A 20730-nucleotide genomic window follows, 5' to 3' on the forward strand; every position below is an offset into this window, starting at 1 on the left:
GAGTCCTTTGGCAGGTGGGGGAGAAATCTGAGACTTTCGCAGTCTGCTCATGAATGAGGGGGAGCGAAAGGCAGGGAGGGAGACAAAAAGCAAGGAGAACATTTTCTTCTGGTAGGGACTCTTCATCTAGCTTTAACCAGGGATGAAGCAACCTTATTTTCTATTTTCCTTTCTCTCCTACCTGCTCTTAACCAGGACCTCTTATTAGTGTTGTAGAGGCTGTGTGGCAGGACTCCCCAGGGAGAACCCCAGACATTTGGAGGGCAGTAAAAAGTAACATTCTTTCTGTTTTTTTTTTTGCTCAAAAGCTGGACGCTAACACTGAAATATTTAATGCTGAATGCTCAATAGGCAGGTTTTCCTTTGCCAAAAAGGATAAGAATGAATATGAAGGAAAGGGGAGAAAAAGCAAAGCAAGGCTGGGCTGGGCTATATGGACAATGGAAATAATTTTGCCCTCCTGATAATGCTCACTTTCATTTAGTCCTTTCTTCCACCTCCAGGTAGCTGTGGGGCGGTAGTGTTGCTGTCTGGTCAGAGTGTTTGTGTTCTTGTCTGGATCGAATCCCCTGGGTAGACTGCCACTGTCAGCTACTGAAATCGGTGCTTAAACTCAATCTGTGCTCCAGGAACTCTCAAAATGAGACCAGCCAGTGAGTAACAGTCCATGAAACCGTTGCTTGCAGCTTGCAAAGGGGCACTTTTATTGTGGAAACTAGATCTCTAGCCACGTCAGCACAGCGCTGAGTGTCTGGATGCTTGTAAGAGCTACTGCTAAGCCAGTCAGAGCCCAAAGAGAGGCACCAGCTATGAGTTACAGTGGAACAGCTCTTCCATTGATTCTTCTTGACACTCATTCATGGGAACGAGAGGTTATTGCAGTATCAGGTGTATCTGAGTCTCCAGTTCAGTCCCTGGTATGTTGGCTGAGAAGGTAGCCATCAAATAAAGTTCTTCTTCCATGAACCTTGCCAAAGGCATTTTCTCGGGAGCTGGAGAGCATCCAGAGGTTTCTCTTTAAGTGGCCTTCTCTGAAATGTCTAGTTGCTCCCTGCCTTTGCTGAAACTGTAGGCTGGCAGAAAGCACGCCTATGGAAGCGTAGACTTTCCGACCAGCAGGTGTTGAAGGGTGGCATGCCATACAGGCAGAATAAAGGAGTCCCTTAAATCTGTGGCTGAGGAACTCCAAGAGGCAAAACACCTCCTGCAGTAAGCCTGGAGCAGAGGACTTCCATGTTGCCGCTTAAAAATTGCTATGCGCCAAAGGCATAGGTTAGCCTGTAGGAACATAGTGGCAGCCAGCTAGCCCTTGCCACGTCTAGATGATGGCTGTGCACAAGCAGAGGCTGTGTTAGCATTAGCATTTGCTCCAGCAAGACTCTGTGCGAGTCATGCACAGCAAGGGAGGGCATCCTGGTGTAATTTTAGCAAAGTTTTTAGGGAGACTCTCCCTTCCTCAGCTAGAAAGACAAATTTCCATTGCAAGCAGAAGCACAAGAAGGCCTGATCTGGTTGGAAATTTGTTGTCATGGCTCCTTCTCCCAGCTGCTTATCCCTCTGCTGGGAGCTGTCTGCACATTAAAGCAGTTGTTGGTTGCAGACAGGTCATGTTTCCAAGCTTTGCTTTGCAGTCATAAGGGCTAGAGACTCTTCCCTCCCTCCCTGCTCTCCTTTCTTAATTAAAGCTGGGTTTCTGATGTCATCACATGACTGGAGGAGCAGGGCCCCCAGGCAAGCATTTATTGCTCCGAGTTGTCAGGGGGACTTTGATTTAGAAGCTTAGCAGGTACTTTAGAGAATCCCATCCCTCTGCTACGCCCCAGCCTGGCCTTGCTCACGGATGCCTGTGTCAGACCTCGAGGCTTGCCTTTCAGGACCCGCTCTAGAGCAGACTGGGGGCTTTACCACGCTGCAGAAAAATCAGGATGGGGAGGCTCTCAGTCCTGTTGAAACAGCGCGTTTAGAAAGTCAGGCAGCTGCGAAGAGTCTAGCAGGGAGGGAGGGGAAGCCGGCATCCTCCTGCAGCCTGCACTGCAGTTTGCTTCTACCCCAGGCAGGCTCCGTGAATGCAAATACTGCTGAGATCTGCCAGCTCCAGTTCTGCCTACCCTTCTCTCCCCACTCTCTTTTCCCTCTCCCCATCAGCATTTCTCCCCTGATAGGATTTATTTAACCAGAAAAATTTGCTCCCTGGTGAAGGGAACCTCGTTGCAGCTTCCGGCAAATGCTTCGCTGTCAATGGCTGCGTTGGGGTGGAAATCTGTGAAGCGCGATGTGTGTGAGATTGGCTCTGGCTGCCCAAGACAGAGAGTGTCCAGGGCACGTTCAAGGCTTGGTCATCAGCTAACAGTGTCCTTAGTGACCAGACCCAGCACAGGGCGGTTGGGCATTGCCTGAACAGTGGCTCTACCCCCTCCCCAAGGAGAAGTGCTGGTACCACGTGCCCAGTTACCTCTGTAGAAGTACGGCTGCACTGAGCTGCCCGTGTGCTGTGTCAGCTCCTGCTGCTGTGCCCACGCCACGTGTGCCCATGGGCGTACTGGATTTCACATTGCCTGGAGAGGAGGTCCTTGTGCAAAGGGCTGGCCCAAACCCTTTTCGCATCCTGCTCCAGGCAAGGCTGATTCCTAGATTTCCTTTCAGGAGATATGTCCTTGGGTTCTGTGCCTGCAGGTAGACAGATAACATGGCAAAACAGCCTGCATGGCTCTGACTGCCCCAGTGGGACACATCGTGTTCCATTTACGGAGCCTGGTGGGTGGCAATCAGCAAAAAAGAGAGGAAAAAAAAGCATACTTTTGGAACCCAGGGGAAACATTAGAGGGATCCAGAAATAGAAACCCCCCTATAATAGGTACAGTCATGCCATCTCCCAGTGCTACTGGTGCCAGAACAAAATTATTCCATGCATCTAACAGGATGACTTTTTTTTTTTAATATAACAGCTTCTCTGCTGAAATAAGCATCTGCCTGATTTAAAAGCAGAATTAATAATCTGCTCACAAAAAAAAAGAGTGAAGGCTTCTCCTTGGCTTGTTAGCCTTTAAAATGTGCTCCCAAACCACTGGACCGTAGTCTGCTAGTCTGACGAATTCAGAGACGAACGAGCAGAGTCACTGCAGTCGCGGCTTGCTAGGGAGCAGCCTTGGGAGGCCTGCTGGGAAAAGCCCTGCACTTGTCACACAGAGGCAAAAAGATCCCCCCGGTAGGCAAGGTCTCAGAGGGGGCTGTGCAGAAAGCTGCCTCCTAGCCCAAGAGAACGCAGATCTCCTTTGGAAGAGTTCAGTGACTAAAAATATTTGTCTATGCTGCTTCTGGGATTTATTGAGAGCATGGTTAAGATATTTCACTCCGGATTCAGAATTTTTGTGCGTTGGCTTGTACTATGCAAAACTGTGCTAAAGCTCAGCTGATGAAGAGCTCACCCGAGTCAGCAGACAGGGCAGCCCGTTACTCATATGCCTTGCTAGGCAACTAGCTCATGCACAAGCTTTTCTTGGTGCATCCTAGCCGTGGGTGCTCTATCAGGAGGTGAACTTAACAGCTAACGTTGCATCTGCAACGCTCCCTGAGGCCTGGGTGTGAGCTGCCACGTCAGAGGAGGGTTTGACCCTTCTCAGAGCTCAGCCAGATGTTGCGTTCCAAGACTGCAGCCATTTGGGGTCTGTCAAAGGCCGGCGCCATTTATCCTTCCATTTGCCCTCTGTTCTCAAGAATATCGAAGAGAGGGAGGGTTGCATACTTCTGTCAAGTCCCGCAGCTGCCCATGACGTGCTGAAGCCGTTGCCATCTGAATCCAAACAGCCAGAGCAGCTGCTCCTCTGGCCTAGGCGAAGGCCAGGCTCCTTGTCTGTTCAGCCCTGCGGCTCCCAGGACTAAATGCTGTTCAGCTCAGGCCAAGTCATTCCTTGCCATCCCCCATGCCTGCCTGTATTCTGCTTATGCAAATATATTAAAAGCTTTCATACGCAGGGAGACGCATTATGCAGGGGATGTAGCAACACCGGTCCCTGAACTGCATGAAGAATGAAGGTTGTGGGTAAACGAGAGGCTACGTGGTAGAATTGGCTGGTTTACGCCCATCTCTTGAATGGCTTGTGTTTGCCAGGCTGCAGTGTTAGAGCTGGTGAGACAGGAATGTAAACCGTGGCTTTCTTGTAAAGTAACATAAACTTGTATTAATGTCATTTTTAGATTAACATTTACATTGAAGGGAACACTGGAAGGCTTCACTGTTTACCTGCACTATGGAAATTGATTTAAATTTTTGGTTTACACACATTTATTTACAAGGCATTTACTGATTACGAACCAATGTACATCACTCGTTTACATGCATAAACTATGGAGATTTCTTCTTTTTTTTGCCATGCAATGCTGTGCAGATTTCCATTGTTCATTCCACACCGAGGCAAGCACCTCCTTTCATCTCAGCTCCCTCGTCCTTCAGCTGCTACGCTGCCTCTCCTAAAAAAGCCTTGCCTCTGACTAGAAAACATAAAAGTTGATGTCCCCTTTAAACTGATAGCGTAAAAACCTAATAGGAAAACCTTGTCAGCAGAACTTCAGCATGACTAAAAAAGCCAAAACAAAGACTAAAAAGCCTAACAGTGACTATCAATATTTGTACCAGCACAAAGCATCACCTTAATGCTGTTTGAGAAGAACCTTCGCGATGCTTTCTTGGATGCTTCAGGCATCCAAACAGCTGGAGTAGGACTGAAAACTTGCCAAGATATGTGTGTGAGACAGGCACAGAGATGGTCCCCGTGGTGTACGGTTCGTCTCAGTCATCAGCACCCGGCTGCGCTCAGAGCAAGCACAAGCGTTACCACAGCCGCAACCGCACCACTTCGTCCCGGTGGCACCTCCCTCGCCCAGTGGCACTGGGGAAAAAAATAAGCTCTTTCTTTCTTTATCCTAAGGTGCTAAAAGCTGAACCCAAGGGAAGTCAAACCTGAACACTAGGGAATTTTAAGATTTCAAAGTCTCAGAGTGAGCAGTACAGCCAGCCAATCTTTTTTTTTTCTCCCTTGACTGTTTCAAGGACATCAAAACTATTTGCAAATTCAAGATAAACTGAATGAGCAAGTTCAAAAGCAAACAGCCAAATAAAATATGCTCAAAATCAAAATGTTTCATTTTTGACATTTTTTAAATGATGTTAGTCGATCTTGTGTTTTGAGGTGATTTTTTATGCCTTGAAAATTGGGGAAAATTATTGTTTTCACTGGATTTAAAACAAACAAACAAACAAACAAACAACAAAGCTTAAACATTTCACTGAACCTAATATGAAATATTTTGATTTTTTCATTTTACTGAAAAGTTGAACAAATATCCATTTAAGAGCAACCCTTTTTAACGTTATTTTTGTTCAGTACTGCCAGTGAACCACAAAATCAATTATTTGTACAGCTTTAGTGGCCAGTAGATTAAATTCACTGCAATAGAGAGACACCAAAAGGAGTCAATGAGGAGTAGAGAGAGATGGAAGAAAAAGAATGGGGTGAAAAAAATGGTGAGAGCAACTCTAATAGATTGTGTCTCTGCCAAAACATAGCATGTAATTTCACAGTCTCTTTAACGCAACTCCAATCCACATTGCTGCTGAAAACAATACTCTCACCAATCCCTTTCCTGCCTCCATCTGCCTATTCCCAGCTCTTTACTAGGATCTCACCACACAGTGAACAAGATTAGAGAAATGATCTGGCTGAAAATTAACTTTTTTTCTTTGTACTTCTTTCTGGCCAACTGACTTTTCAGCCAGATCAGCTCCTCAGTAGTATTAGTCACAGGGTTACATGGAACGTGCCTGGAGGGTCTGGTCAGGAAAGGCAAATCTTTTTTATTAGAAGCAGCTAAAAACAGTCATAAAAGCTCGAGTTCACTAGCCAGTTTGACCAAATCCAGTGCCTGCATTTAGGAAATGCATTCTGCTTTCATTTAGAAATAGTAAAAGCTTATAATGCTCCCAGCCAGATGACCTGGGCAAGCAGCCTTATAAACACTGGTTCCCTCTGCGTAGGGCCTGGGGGAACTGGGCATCACTGATGTGCTAGAACAGCTGGACAGATTCTCAAGCAAATAAATTGGTGAGTTTTCATCGAAGTCAACAGCCTCACATATTTATGTCACGGAGAATCTGGCTCATTGTTTTTAATTTGTGGTGCTATAAAACTTTGAAAGTTTTGTGAGACAGTTTTGTGAGACAATATATTTTTTTCTTTTTTTTTCCTCCAAGGGAAAATTTAAGCAGCAGAAAAGCGTATGCATTTCTAAGTCAACTGTAGCCCGCGCTACGTGCACAGTAAAGATCCTTGTTTCATGATAATTCTCTTGCTCCTTCCAGAGGGAATGACACATTTAGAGAGCACGTAGCCGCTCAGATCTGTGGGTTTGTTATGACTAAATAAAAATCTCCAGTGAGGCCAGAGCTTCATTTAGTAGTGTGAATCCCTTTATGAGCATGCAGTTTAGTGTCCACTCTAAATCAGAAAACACAGAAATGTTGGTCAGAAGGGCCCGTGGGGGTCCCCAGTCCTGCCTCCCACTCGAAGCAGGACCATTGACAGCTCTCAAGCGCGTCGCCCGTGGCTTTGTCCAGCCAAGCCCTGAGAACCACTGAGGCTGGAGATCCCCCTGCCCTCTCTGGTGACCTGTGTCAGAGCTGCACCACCCTCCTCGGGAAGCAATTTTTTGGGGAAAAAAAAAAGTCAATTTTCTTTCCCCAGGCACCATCCCAACCAATTTATAGCTAGCTTCACCAGCCAGTTACTCGGTCTTTCCCGTCTCAGGAGCTGTAGTTTCCTTTTTATATATCCAGGGACCTAACTCTAAATAATATGTGCAAGAGGTCAGTTTGTCCTGTTACTCTAAGGGCAGAGGGATGGGACAAGACAGACTGATTTTTTGTCACATCCACCACTAATTTTTTAATCCAATGGTACATTTCAACCACACTTGGTGGAGGTCTCGACAGTATTTTGTTTTTATCTGCTTCATGAAATAAGGCAGCCTATGAATGATCCCACTGTGGGAGAAGCCACAAGGCGCAGGGATCTCCCTTTTGCACCCCCAGACCTCTGCAGGGGACCTCACCCTCCTGCTCTGTTCCAGACATTCGGATTTCCCTGCTTCTACTGCCAGTTCGGGAACTGGAAGAAACGCCCACACATGGAAAATCCATATCTCTCCTTGCACATTCCCAGTCCCCTTCCAGCCCCTTGTGGTCACCCACTGCATACTGCTGTCGTCTCTTATTTCCAGATGTCTCACAGCTTTTAATTAACTCTCCTCAATGTCCTAGATCAGACAAATACTGTCATCTCCCTTTCACAGGGAGGGAAACTGAGGCACAGAGACATGCGCTCACTCTCCCAAGGCCACAGCATGAGCCTGGGGCAAGAATACACATAACACCTATGTTATTTCTCTGCCAGTCTGCCCGTGAGCCCTGTCGGGACAGGCGTGTCCTGTCCCTGCCTTGCTGTAGGAAACCTGGCAGTGGGTTGATATCAGATATTTGCCAGCCTGTCCACCTGGCTGGCCGAGACCATGTCACCACTTCTCTCTTTGCCTCCTGTCTCACCTCTGTCACCAAACAACCAAATCTCATTTTTCTGGAACTTGCTAAACTGAACAACATCATTAACTAAATACCCTTGTGTCAATGCTTCTGCTACAATAGTTGCACTGTGTATTCAAGTGTTAAGTCTACTGTTTCTTTTGCTTTGTCTTACACACGAAAAATCAGTTTCTGGGAGGAGGAAAAAAACAGCCAACACAGCACTGTACTTCAGAAAAGTGGGCTGAAGCTGTTACCTACTGTGTTGTGGTAACAGGAGTGTTTTCTAGTCTAAACAACACTGCCCTAGTCCCAAAGTCAAGCCAAGCTGAGCTTCATCTGTTTTCTTGCCTTTGTGCAGTACCTCATACCTAAGGCTCTCATGGTTAGGAACAACAACAGGGATAGTCATAATGAATATTCAGACATCCCACAAACCACTCTCAGCATCTGCCATCGTATCTGCATTAGCATCAGAGTGCACAGATAATGATCAAAGCAGCATTTTCCTGCCAGAGGCCCCCCTAAACCAGCCTTATTAGTGTGATTCGATGCTGATTAATGTGTCTCCTTAATGCAATTGTATCTACCCCTACTGTCCATGATTCAATATAAAATTCCTCCCCTTCGTTTTCCTTTCTCCAAATATTGCATGCAATGTGCAAACCTTGACTGAAGACACCAGGAAAAAAGGTGGTTCAAGATCTGGGAAAAAGAGGCCTAAAATCTGCTAAAATACAATATACAGAAGGAGAGAATGTGATCCATTTAGCCTTTGGAAATGGTAACAGAGAACTGCCTTTCTATGCTAGGATGGTGGACCTGGATTTAGGCATCCTACGGAAAAGCTGTGCTGTTCTACAGGAACTTGGCCTGCTGCTGACAAATACCTGGATTTCAGTTGTTTTAGTCTGGTGGTGTTTCCTTTTGAAAGTCACCTGAAAAAAAATGAGAAAATTCTTCATTTTGCCTTATGTTGCTGCGTAACATTGACAGTGGCTTTATCTCTGTGGCCTTTCAGTGTAAATGACACAGTTCTAACGTGCTGTGTCCATGTTCCTGCACGGCAAGACACTGGGGAAATCACCACTAAACAAGTGACAGTGTTCCAATTAGAGACGGGTGAGGTCCTCTCCCTGATTTCACATCCGCTCCAAAACCTTGGTCACCGTGGCTGATTGGAGTTCTGCTGCTATTGAAGAACATGTGTAGTTGGGGAAAGCCTTATTCACCAAAATCCCAAGTCCCCAGAGGAACAGCCTGGCTGAAGAACAAACTAACTGACCAAAAAAATCTGGGAAATAAGGAGTACTGAAAGAGAAGACTGTAAAGGAAAATCCCATGCTCCAAGGCAGCTGTGTTCCTAAGGAAAGGAGTGATGCCTTAATGCAGAATATGTGCATCTCCTAGCCTAGTGCAAAAAGCAATTATCACTTGGGAGGAAAGTGACTTCTACATTAGAATTAAACAGTTGACAAAATCCCAACAGCTTTACAGATTATTGAAGTCAATTTAAATAGCCCACAAAATGAGATTTTCCCACTGTGGGTTTCAGTAAAATGGCATGTTCTTGATAGTGCGTGCGCTCAGAGTCCAGTTTTTAACTGCTAAAAGTGGCTATAGCTCCACTAACTCACCACAATTAGACTGATTTTGACACTGCTTAAAAAATGCGTGGGTCCAGTTTTAAAGTGACTGGTCTCACAAATGAGGCCAGGTAATAAAAACAAACAGCCCTTCAACTTCTCCTACCTAATGGCTCCATCTTCTCCACTAAAGCCAGCAGGGCTCCCTCCTCCTCCTCAGCTGACTGCAGTGGGAGCAGAAGTCAGTCCCAGAGTGTACGTTTCCAAACTGCTCAGCTCCCAGCAGCTTGAACCATGACACCTGCAGATGGATTTTCCAATGCTCTCCGCTCCCTCCCTCAGACCAGAGCATGATGTTTGGCCAAGAGACACTTCCCTAGATGCCCTTTTCAGTTTTCCCACATCTTTGTGGATTCTCTGCCTCCCTCCTCTGCTGGCCTCTCTCTCACCTCCAGTTTCCTCTGTGAATGATGAGTTCTTTAGTACTGCCTCTGCTTGACTCAGAGGTTCCTTCCCTGTGATGCTGCCTTCAACTTGTGACTATCTGCAAGCCCCTTCTCTGAGTACTCTCCACACCCACGAGACTGCAGGGCATGCAGAATGCTGCCACTCATTTTCTCACATGTCAGAAGTAGGACATCATGTCCTCCCCCTTCTAGATGTCCTTGGATAAATGCCTTGGCAATACCTAGTTGAAATGGAGTAAAACAGATCCTTTTTCTAGGTATAACACTCTAGTCTGAAACCCTTTTCTCAGTTTTTTAACCTGTTGTGTGCTACTAGTGATGTATCACATAGGTATTATGTGTCCTGCCATCCTTCTCCTTGTAGTTTCTTATCCAGCCACTACATGATCCACTATGCTGGAGATCAGAGCCTTCTCCTGTGCAGTCCTGCCATGCGCAGCACCTTCCTCATCTGCTTCAGAGAGAGCTCTGTCCCTCCCAGTATTCCTGCTGTCATTCACCCCACATCTGAGCAGATAGCTTGTATCCCTTCCTTCCTTATGTGAAAGGGGAGACACTGGGGACCTTATTTATATCTTTCATCCTGGAATATTTCATTAGATATTTAAAACTACAAAAGTCGTCTTTTTGAGGAGAGCATGTGTATGAGAAGGTATAACATACAATAAGGTTGGATGTCGTTGCAATCATCTCCTCTGCAGATCGATGTTCCTGACTGGGAGGGTCCCTGAAAGCAAGCTTTAACTGAAGTGTGAGGAAGACAACATGTGTTCTCTGTCTTCAACAGCACAGAAAGAAGGGAATATCCAATAAAATGAACAGGTCGCAGTTTTCCAACAAACAAAAGGAAAGGGTATTTTTTGCACAATGCAATTATACTATGAAACTCATTGGCACAGGAGAGTATGGAGACACAAATTCTAAACTGGATCAAAAGTGAATTAGAAAAATTCAAAATTATCTGTTAATACCTATTAAAAACAGAGTCAGATGTAGCTCCCATGAGCTGGGAGTGCCTAAACTCCTGGTCTTTTGAAGCTGGTAGTCTCCCATGAGAAAGATCACACTGTTTGTTCCAAAAAGAGAAGCCTGAGATAAGCCTTCAAGTTCTTAGCACTCTCCTACAAACACACTGGGAATTTGTTCCTCAACCCACAGTAGACAAAACTAGAAGTCACAGGCTTAATGTGCAGCAGAAGCGATTTTAGCTCCTTTACGAAGGTGGGGACAGTGAAGCCGTGGAATGGGTTGCCTGCGGTGGGTGTGAATTCTCTGTCACGGGAAGCCTTTCAGAAGAGGTTACCCACAAACCTCTGTCAAATGTGACACAGGTATGGCTGATCTTGCCTTGGGGAAGAGGCAGGGATTAAATGACCTCTCAAGGTCCTTCCAGCCCTGTTTCTCCATGATTCTCAGCGACAGGATCCTGGGCTTGATGGATCTCTGGCCTGACCTGCAGTGACAGTTCTTAGATGTGTCTGAACACATGCATTGCATGAATTTCCCTCCCACTACAGCCCCTGTAGATTGCTGCGGTGCATTCAGGGCTGAATAGCTCTTTAGCAAAGGGCAGGGCTGCTGCCAGGGACACTGCATGGGACAGAGATTTGCACTCCCAGCCAGACTGTATGCTGTCAGGGAAGCTGGGGGTATACCTGGAAAAAAGTCTCTTAAAAAAAGCATGTTTTCTCTGCTCCTGTGTGCAGCAAAGTCAGCGAGACATCATTCAAGGAAATGTGGCAGCATAATTTCTAGTTTTTGGGGCTGTTTCTTCCCCTCTGGGCTATTTTGAATGACGAGGACAAGATGGGACGGTGTCTCCAACCCTTCCTAATCTTCTCTCACTCCGCGGTCTCGTGCGAGGGGAGGGGATGCTGCACTCCCTGGAGGCCACGGGATGAGCTTAACTCATTTTTCTTCCCCACATATAGATAATGTCTAGCATGCTGCTACTACTCTGCAAGTGCTTTTGGCTTTCTGCCCATGGGAAAATACTGCCTGCACACACATGTTTTTTCTGTTACCCCCCGATAGCAGTGTGCATGTGTCTGTGTGCATGTTTGCAGTAGGCTATTAACTACTGCTTTCCTACCTAATAGTTTGTGTAGCTGTGTTTGCAAGTGTCTTTCAGAAATGCAACAGGACTATATAATTATGTATATGTGCACATGTCTATGAGAGTTTTGCAGTCTCTTATGGTTTTAGCCTAAATCTCATGGCACTTGCTGACTTATTCCCCTTCCCTCCAAAACACCTGTTGCTGTAATATGCAGCTCATATAAACATCTCAGCATTTCATATTAAAATAAAAAAAGAAAAGTATGTTTCTAGGTATCACAGCTTCCAAGAAGAACTTGAAACAGGTAAGAGCAAAGGCTTCAAAACCTAGAAGGCAAAGAAAAATCCTAATTCTGCCTATTCTCTTTAGTTTTTTAATTGAATGACTTTTAAATCAAGCTTGTAATTCTGGAAGCAAGTCTGATTCATACAAGGAGATAAACTGCAAAGGCCTGTGGCAGGCAGAACACAGTGATGGTGCATGCATAGCAGCATGAGAACTAATGTACTGAGGTGTGTCTCGGCATCTTTGTGCCTGTTCCTGCCTTGAACCTTAAGCTGTTGGAAGTGCACAGGCATGAGTTTGGTATGGAAGACTGGTCTGCCCATAGATCCATTCATTCTGACAAACATGTCTGTGCATCTCTCTGGCTAATCTGTCCCCACATGAGAAGTACACCCACACCTTTGGCCCCTCTCTGTCTTGATGTCTGCTGTGCTCATTGCCATGGTCCCACAGTGCCTTCATCTCACTATCACAGCATTACATCTGGGTCTTTGAAGCAACTTGCATTGCCAGCTGAGGGTGGTGGAAAACCAAAGAAGCATTTCCAAGTGGAATGGGACAATGACATGTCTCACCATTGACTACAAGCCTTGACGCTATGGAAACTAGCTGTGTTCCACCACCTAACAACCCATCCAAGCTATGAGTGCTGTAGAGAACCAACATACCTGTATATTTTATATCTGGTTGTAAATCCTTGACGATGTCTTTCCACAAAGGATAAGTAGCTCCGTGAGTGGTGGAAAGGCCCCCTGTCTGAAATAAGCCAATCAAATTCCTTGGAGACATGTTGGTTGGTAGCAGCTGGGTCCTGGTGGGAGGGCTGTACTAGTATATGGTCCCATATAAACAGGAGGTAGAGGAACTCAACAAGCCTCCAGTTCATGCTTTTCTGTCTGCCTTTTTCCTCTCATTCTTGCTCCATTCTGTGGAGTCCTGTTGAAACAGAGAGGGAAGAGGAGGAAGAGAGAGGGAGATGGAGGGGAAGGAGAAGAGAGAGGAGGAGAAGAGAAGGGAGAGAAGGAGAGAGTTTAAAAATTGGAATTGCCTTGATCCTTTGACAACCTTATCTCAGGGTGAAAATAGACATGAAAAAATCAAGCTTTAAAAGCCTTCAGTCTATCTGTGTTAACAGCTTGGAGTATTTGGCAGTGTTTTATTCATGCACCTAAGTGATGCCTTTAACCTTCTAAGCACCTTTGCTTATATCACCTTTGAAATAACAAGGTCCTGGCCTGACATATCCTCACCCCAGTTTTTCCATCATTTCCCTCATGAAGTTCTCCGCAATGTTGCAAAGATGAGGGAAGGCTGGGCGCAGAAGGTGGCCACACCCTAGGCTACAATTACCCATCTATTGTCGCTTTAATGTTGTGCCAGAGAAACGTGTCTTCTGCTTTCATGTCTCTCTGATGATCTGTAATCTCTACTTCATGAAATCTGTGCAATCTATAAAGACCCAGCTTTTACTTTAAAGTGTTGCCAAAAAAGAAATAAAAAAAATAATTATCCAGGTTTCGGAGATGAGAACATGCGGATGCTTGGACACACACAGACACACGCACACACAGCCCTATGAAATCCTGCTGAACTTTGAAAGATAAAGATCACCCCAACCCACTTTCCTGCCTGGATGTTTGGGATGTGTGTGTTTGGCGGGGCAGGGCAGGGTCTGCTGCTATTTGGATTATGGTAGGACCTCGAGGCTCTTCTCAAGATCAAGGCTCCACAGGGTGACACACGGAGCATGCACATTCCGCGGTGGGAGATTTACTAGGGCGCTTAAGGGGATGCTCCACACCACCTGGGGCAGGGTACAGGCCTGCTCCGGCGACGGGAGAACGGCTGCCCACTGCACGGCCCCTCTGTCAAATCGTGGCTGCAGGCAGCCCCAGTGTGAGCCAGTCTCTCTCCCAGGTGTGTTTAATGTCTAAATAGACAAGACATATGATGAGTGGGAAGGGAAACAGAGGGGTGAAATGCCTTGCCAAAGGTTACACAACAAGCCATCGATACAGCTGGAAGAGAGCCCTCGTCTCCTGACTCCCATTTCCAGCGTTTCAGCCATTAGATCATCCGCCTCCACAGTCATGCTGTTGGCGTGATGCCCCCTCTCCAAATGAAGCCTTGTGCTCCGTCGGTGGAAGGTGAGCGGCTTGATTAGCCGGCACCCTGTGCCTGCCGCGGTGCTCTTCCCCTTCTGCTTCAGAGCAGCGAAGAGACTACAGCAGCAACCCAGCTTGCGTTCCCTATTAATCAGAACTAAACATCTACATTGCAGTTGCTGGGAGTTGTTGATGCTGCTCTGAAAAAGCTGTCTCCACAAGCAGGACGTGTTCCTCCTCCTGCCCACCTCCTGTCCATCTGGCTGCCTTGCTGCGTTTCGCGGGGATGTGCTCAGGCATGCAGAGTCATCTTGAGGCTGTCTCCCGCTCTGGGTGCACAAATCCAGCCAAAACCTGTCCTCAGGGCAGCCAAAACCCACCTACTTCTGGACAATACAGCATAGAGAGACTGGAGCTACTCTAAAGCAGGAGAAATTGGACTATGCAGAACTCTGCTACAGAGAGATCTGGTTTCAGGCTTATTTGTACATCTCCAGACAACCCTTCTGGTCATGGGTCTGACTCCACCATAGGCACTCCGAAAGTCTGCAATTCCCAGGGGCGAAAGGGTCTCTCTAGGCGTGTAGGAGAGGCCACACTGCGGTGTGGTGGAGGTGCCACGCACATCTGCAGTGCTGACTGTGAATCTGAGCACTTGGCTGGTGCAAGGGCTAGATATGAACCAGAGATCATCAGCATCTGTGGCCAGCATGGCCAGCTCTTCTGCTGCAGGACGTTTCTCTGGGAGCATGGCAAAGGTGCAGGCCATGCACGAGAGTGCATGTCTTCTGTGCGGGAGTATCCAACCTGGGAGTGCGACAGAGAGCACGAGCACCGGGTGTGTGCGTGTGGGAGGCTGCACGTGTGCACAGCATGTGTTCGTGGAGCTGCACTGAGCTCAGCAGCACTTGACAAAACGGAGTTGTGTAAGCCTGGTTAAAAATGACAGTCAGCTGTTGCATTACATGAAAAATGGAAAAAAAGTTAAGTACGGGAAAAGTAGTGAATGTTAGCTTTTTCTATTGGGCACATAAAAACTCCTTTCTAATTACAGATAGAATATTGTTGCTATTAAACCTAATAGTACCTGTAGATCTTGACTGAGGAGGTTGTTACTGTTTTGGAGACATATTTAATATTAGCCTTCACCACTGGCTCCTACTTCAACCATGCATGGCACAGTTTTCTGTGCTTTAGTCTTCCACCTGTCAGAAAGAAATGATTCCACTCTCCCTTACCAAAATGGGGCTTGAGGAGTTTCCAGCCCCACAGTGAAGGGAAAACAGTGCATTCCCAGTAGGCTACAATACAGGCCTGCTTCCACTCATAGCAATCATGAATCTGAGGTGATTCCTGAGAAATGTTCTCAGCTTCATCCCACCCTCGGCATTTCCAGATTCCAGTTTGGAAATTCATTTCTCCTGGTCCTCTGTTCGGGCTGCTTCTCTGCCCTGCTGCTCCTAGCGCATCTCCAGTGCGCTCCCTCCACCGTAAACTGCTGCAGACTCAGCACATTTGCCATCAGACGGGTGTGCGGATTTGCTGCTGATAACAATCAGTTGTTCTGTACATGTCGTCCAAACTCACTTAGTTGTCTGCTCATTAAACCCTTCCATAACTACTTCCTTCAGCAGCCAGCCTGGATCAGTTTTCCTTTAAACATTTCACTTTCTATTGAATTTCTATTGCAAAGAGAGAAAGGGAGATTTTACACACCAAACTAGAGTGATAGCTCACCTCCAGTTGCCAGTACAGTGCAAGTGCAAACTGGAATACCAGAAGAGCCAAATGAAGTGGATTTCAGAGAAATCCCTGCTCTGTCATCTCACATGTGAACATCATACGTTGGGGAAACTTCAGGTTACAAAAGAGAAGGGATATTCACTAATATTCCCTCCCCTCCTCTTTATCCTCCTTCCCTTTCTTTTTAGGTCAAGGTTAGAGTCAGGATGAATAGAGTTGTGATGGCTCGTAATTAGAGGTTTAGACATGGGGAGAGCATTTCTTGAGATAACTGGGAGAAGCGGACACATCTCCAGTCCGGAAGCTAGCTGGAAGTATCAGTGCTGAGAACAGGGAACGGTGCCTGAGGCAATGGAGGATGGCAGAACACAACTTGGTCTAGACAACTATCACACAACCAAGTTTAATTTTTTAATAGTATCTTCCCCCCTTCCCCCTGTCTCTGCTGTAGAGATGTTGTTTCACATTAAATATTAATACATACCACAGGGCTGGTCCCGTGGAAACCATAAAGCTTACTAAAGTGGGATCATTTTATGTCTAAGGCAATATCGTGAGGTCTATTCAATCTAATTGCTAACAAGTTTGAGTCTGAAATTAATTTGTCACATGGTGTTATGGAGCTCCACTGATGTGAGACACATCCTGGGGATTTTGCAAACGGGACAGGGCAAAAAGGGGCAGGATGGGGATGTCTCCATGTATACAGCCCTTCGGTAGGAGATCCAAGCCTAACTATAAGCTATTTTCAGTACAAAAGCAATCTCTACAGTAAAGGACAATTGAGGATGGGGGCAGCACATACACTGGGCTTTGATTCAAGAATCCAAAAATTCTGTTCATTTCTGACTCACACACCCTCTATGATCTTGGGCTATACCCTTCATGCTTTTTTGCCTAACTTTCTACTTGTCAGCTTGGAGATACAATAGTATTTATGCGTGACCAATTTGGAGTGTGAACTTGTTGGAGAAGACATCTTTTGTGTATACCACTTAGCAAAATGCAGATTAGCAAAATTGGTGAGTGAAGCAGGACATAGGCTAGACTTAAGGGTAAATAAATACTGCAAGAAGAAAATGTTAGAAGTGCTAGTTATTTGTCATGGTAGAGTCACTTTCCAGCAATGCCCATCATGAAGGTACATCCATCAGTGCAAATATAGATTTCTTTTACAGTTCCTCTTAGTTTGTTAGGTGGTTTAATATGGCCTTATTCTAATCTGAATTCCGCCTGGAGCATATAATGTTCCTTGTCTTATGAGTCTTTCTTCAGGATTCTAGGAGGAAAAATAGGCAGGTACTTTCTGTAAAGTGCAAGTTGTATTTGAATGTACACTTAATTTCATTGTGATTGATATCTGTGTGTTAATTATATTCTATTTTGGGCAATACCTTTGCTGTCACAAGGCAGCGCCTTTTATCCAAGGAGTTCAAATTGAATTAGAGACATTAATTAAAGCTCTCAGCATTCTAGTAAGGCAGCCAAGTGCTGTTATTCCTGTTGTTTCTTGAAATAATAAGAACTGAATAAAGTTGGGTCTCTACTTAGCCACTTAAAAGATAATTTTTATACAGCGGGATAGCTAAGAATGATAGATTTTGCACAAAATGATATTGCCAGATCTGTTTCATATCGGGGAAGCTATGTAGCCCTATCTCACTGCTATAAATGGGAAGGCAGAACGCAGGAGCTCTGACTCTCCGTTGCTTGCTCTAAACACTACACTTTTCCTCTGCCTCCTGGGATTTTAAACCTTTCTGCTAACCTCTGTACCTTTCATTTATCCCTTCTGTTAGGTTCAAATTGATCTTGCGCACATCCCTTCTGTTTTCTCATGCTCATTGTTGTAAACTATTTCCATCAGAAATGCAGACTCAGGAAAAAGAAATTACTGAACGCATTATTTGCAGTAAAGAAATAAGTCCCCTATCTCTTTAAGCTTCATGCACCAATAATTCTTTCTTGTGTCCCACATTTGGTTCTTGGCAGGTTGAGAAAGGTTTCTGCCTGCTGCCATTTACCAGAGGGAAGAGGCTAACAATTGCTATTTGTATCTGAAACACTTCTGTTCTGCAGCAACTTCACACACTGCTTTAGGATGCTGATAAATTAGTAAAAGACTGAAGTGTCAAGGGAGAGATGAAACAGCTTATGTTAGTTTAAAGCTCGACCCTGCAAAGTGACGAACGTCTGACCTCATTTCAGCAAACAGCTTAAGCGTATGCTTAATTTTAAGCATGGGATATATTCTCTTAGACTTTGTTCAGCTACTTCTGCTTTAAGTTAACTGTACACTTACATTCCTGCCAGACAGATAATTACTGTCCTACACTTCCAGGATTTAACTCCTTGTAAGTTGCTGGGTGCAACAGGAGCAGCATCATTTATGCTCTGCACCTAATTCAGGCATGGCTCATGAAAGTGCTGGGAGACACATACTGCTCCTGAAGCAGTTTTCGATGTCCGTTGGAAATGCTGGCCAGTGAGCCAGCCAAACTGGGGACATCTAGGTGTGCATGCTGGAGCCCGGGGAAAGCAGGCAGAATGGATGGAAAGGGACGGGGAAGATAAACGCAGCTGAGTCTGTCAGGATTCACTGGGTCATGCGAAGCTCTGGGGGTAAACTCAACTCCTAGAAATGCAGAATTTGGCCATTTCTGCCCTAGATCAAACTACAGAGGCTCATATCTGATTGGAGTCAGAGATGGAAGAGCAATCCAGCAGTCGTTCTGACTTTCTGGATGACTTTGGCATGCAACATAATAAAATCTCAAATGATCGCAGAGTTATTTCTCTATGGAAGTGGGACTTCTTCATTTCAGGCAGCAGTGGGTGAATCCCTCTCCAAACCTCAGCAATTCTGCTCTCATCAGTGTCTAAATTTCCACTTTTTCTTTATCTATTTTTATTTAAAAATATGTGTGAGCACTTAAACCTGAGGGATATTCATCGGCTGAAACATTTTGGAGGAGAAAGGGTGAGGAAGGAAGATGAGAAATGCCTCTCCAAAAATACCAACACAGTTCCTGCATTCACACCAGTTTTGCCAAATTGTTCATGCTGAGATAAGTAATAATTGGGAGAAGTCAATGTTTTGGTTTTGAGAGCTTCAAGGGGAAATATTTCCAAATTTCCATTTGAAATTACTTGGGGTTTTTTTGCTTTTGAATGGCCCTTCCAGTCTCTTAAAAGAGAACAGTGATAAAAATCTTTCTTTTGACCCCAAATGACTTTGAGGAAAAAAAGGTTTTTCTTTTCAGCTAGTCAACACTTTGCTGAATATTTCTTGTCAGAATATTCAGTGAACCAAAAACACCCTACGAATCCTTCGTTATTAATGCAATTCAACCAGCAGCCTAAAGGGAGCAGGTTTTGTGCAAGAATTCTAATAACTCCCTGCCTATAGCGAGGTGAGAATCACATTGGTAGCAACTAGGTACCTGATTTCAGCTCATTTGTCCCTGCACTCCAGCTAATTATAAACCACCGGTGTTATTACAGTGAGGATCAGAGGCAGAGGTAGCTCAAAACCTGCAAGCAACTTCTATCAAGTCACATCATCAGGTGCTGTTGGACAGTGTTAGGAGAGGGAATTAAACGCTATTAGTCCTTGTCATAAATCTGTCCCTGATCTTTGCTGGCCAACGTGCCAAAGCCATCGGTCAGAAATCCAGGTTCAGGTCTCTGCTCAGAAAGGGGATCCACCTGCCAGTGCTCAGTAAATTTGAAACCAAATTAACAGGATCTACTCCATGTGCATCCAGATGTGTGATGAAGAACTGCATTCCGAACACAGTCCTGCTAAATCTGGGACTGAACAGTATTGTGCTAGGTGCTGTACAAACAGAAACCGAAAAGGCGGTCCATGCCCCCAGAAGCTTACAATCTAATTAGAAGACCAAGGACACCAGATGGCCAGGGACAGATGGGGGAATGCAAAGGAACAGTGAGATAATACTGCTCAGCGGGCCGAGCAGTGGTGTCAGCACACCAGCAGCCCTACTTTGCCAAGATTTTCATAGCTATTGTAATAAATGAGAGTTATAAATAGGAAGGCTGGATAATGAGCTAGCTTTGTAGATGTTTGTGAGGAACTCCTCTCATTTGTGAAGTGGCAGAGATAGAATGAATATAGATGATAATAATAATGATAAATTGCACTTTTCTGAGCTGCTTATGAAAAAAAATATGGTGGGTGGTAAGCACTGATTTCTATTAAACACTGCCCTGAACTTGAAATTATTCCTCCTCTTATTAAATTATTGTCCAAGCTAGACCACTTGCCCATAATTTCATTCCAAGTTACACCAAAATGCAGCTGTCTTCTGTCTTCCTCAGTATTCATACATTTCATATCAAAATCCAGTAATCTCATAAGTGCTAATAGGTTTTTATCCTTGCAGTAGCTCTAGGAGATCAGGAAATGCTGTTTTTCCCATTTTGCAGAATGGAAATTGAGAGACAGAGTATATTAATGGCTTGTCCCAGATCATTTTATAACTGCTCCAGGAATTCAACCCAAATCTCTTAAGTCGCAGTACAGTGCTACATTTCCTTGCAATATCCTTCCTACGCACCTTCACGCTACCATTCCAGAATTAGCTAAGACTTGCCACAGAGCTGCTTAGAATTTTTTTGGATTGCTCATTTTTATGTCAGAAAAATGCCAATTCATCAGAGGCAAAACACTTTGTAGAAATTTGTTGATTTAGGGGAAAAAAAAAGAGCATTTTGATAAAGTCAGCTTTTCTTTGGAACAGAATGTGTTGAGTTTTCTGTTTGGAAAGGATTGGTTCAAGATTTTGTTTTGTTTTTCATTGCATGTTGAGTAATGTACATTAAAACCTCAAATGAAGTGTTTTCTTAAACAGTGTGTTTTGATTGAGCCAAAATACATGTTGTAATTTATTCA

The 20730-nt window shown here is 45.0% G+C and overlaps 1 protein-coding gene across 2 annotated transcripts in view; it reads right to left on the bottom strand.

Moving 5' to 3' along the window:
- Window positions 1-20730, bottom strand: part of BRINP1 (BMP/retinoic acid inducible neural specific 1) — an 89477-nt gene that overhangs the window by 48351 nt on the left and 20396 nt on the right. For both annotated transcript variants that reach the window (XM_064523658.1, XM_026113793.2), the window contains exon 2: window positions 12636-12903. In XM_064523658.1, the coding sequence (XP_064379728.1) occupies window positions 12636-12853 (218 nt within the window). In that variant the 5' untranslated portion in view covers window positions 12854-12903. The remainder of the gene's footprint in view (window positions 1-12635; window positions 12904-20730) is intronic.

The sequence above is a fragment of the Dromaius novaehollandiae genome, chromosome 20 (genome assembly GCF_036370855.1).
Source record: "Dromaius novaehollandiae isolate bDroNov1 chromosome 20, bDroNov1.hap1, whole genome shotgun sequence".
NCBI classification, from domain to species: domain Eukaryota; kingdom Metazoa; phylum Chordata; class Aves; order Casuariiformes; family Dromaiidae; genus Dromaius; species Dromaius novaehollandiae.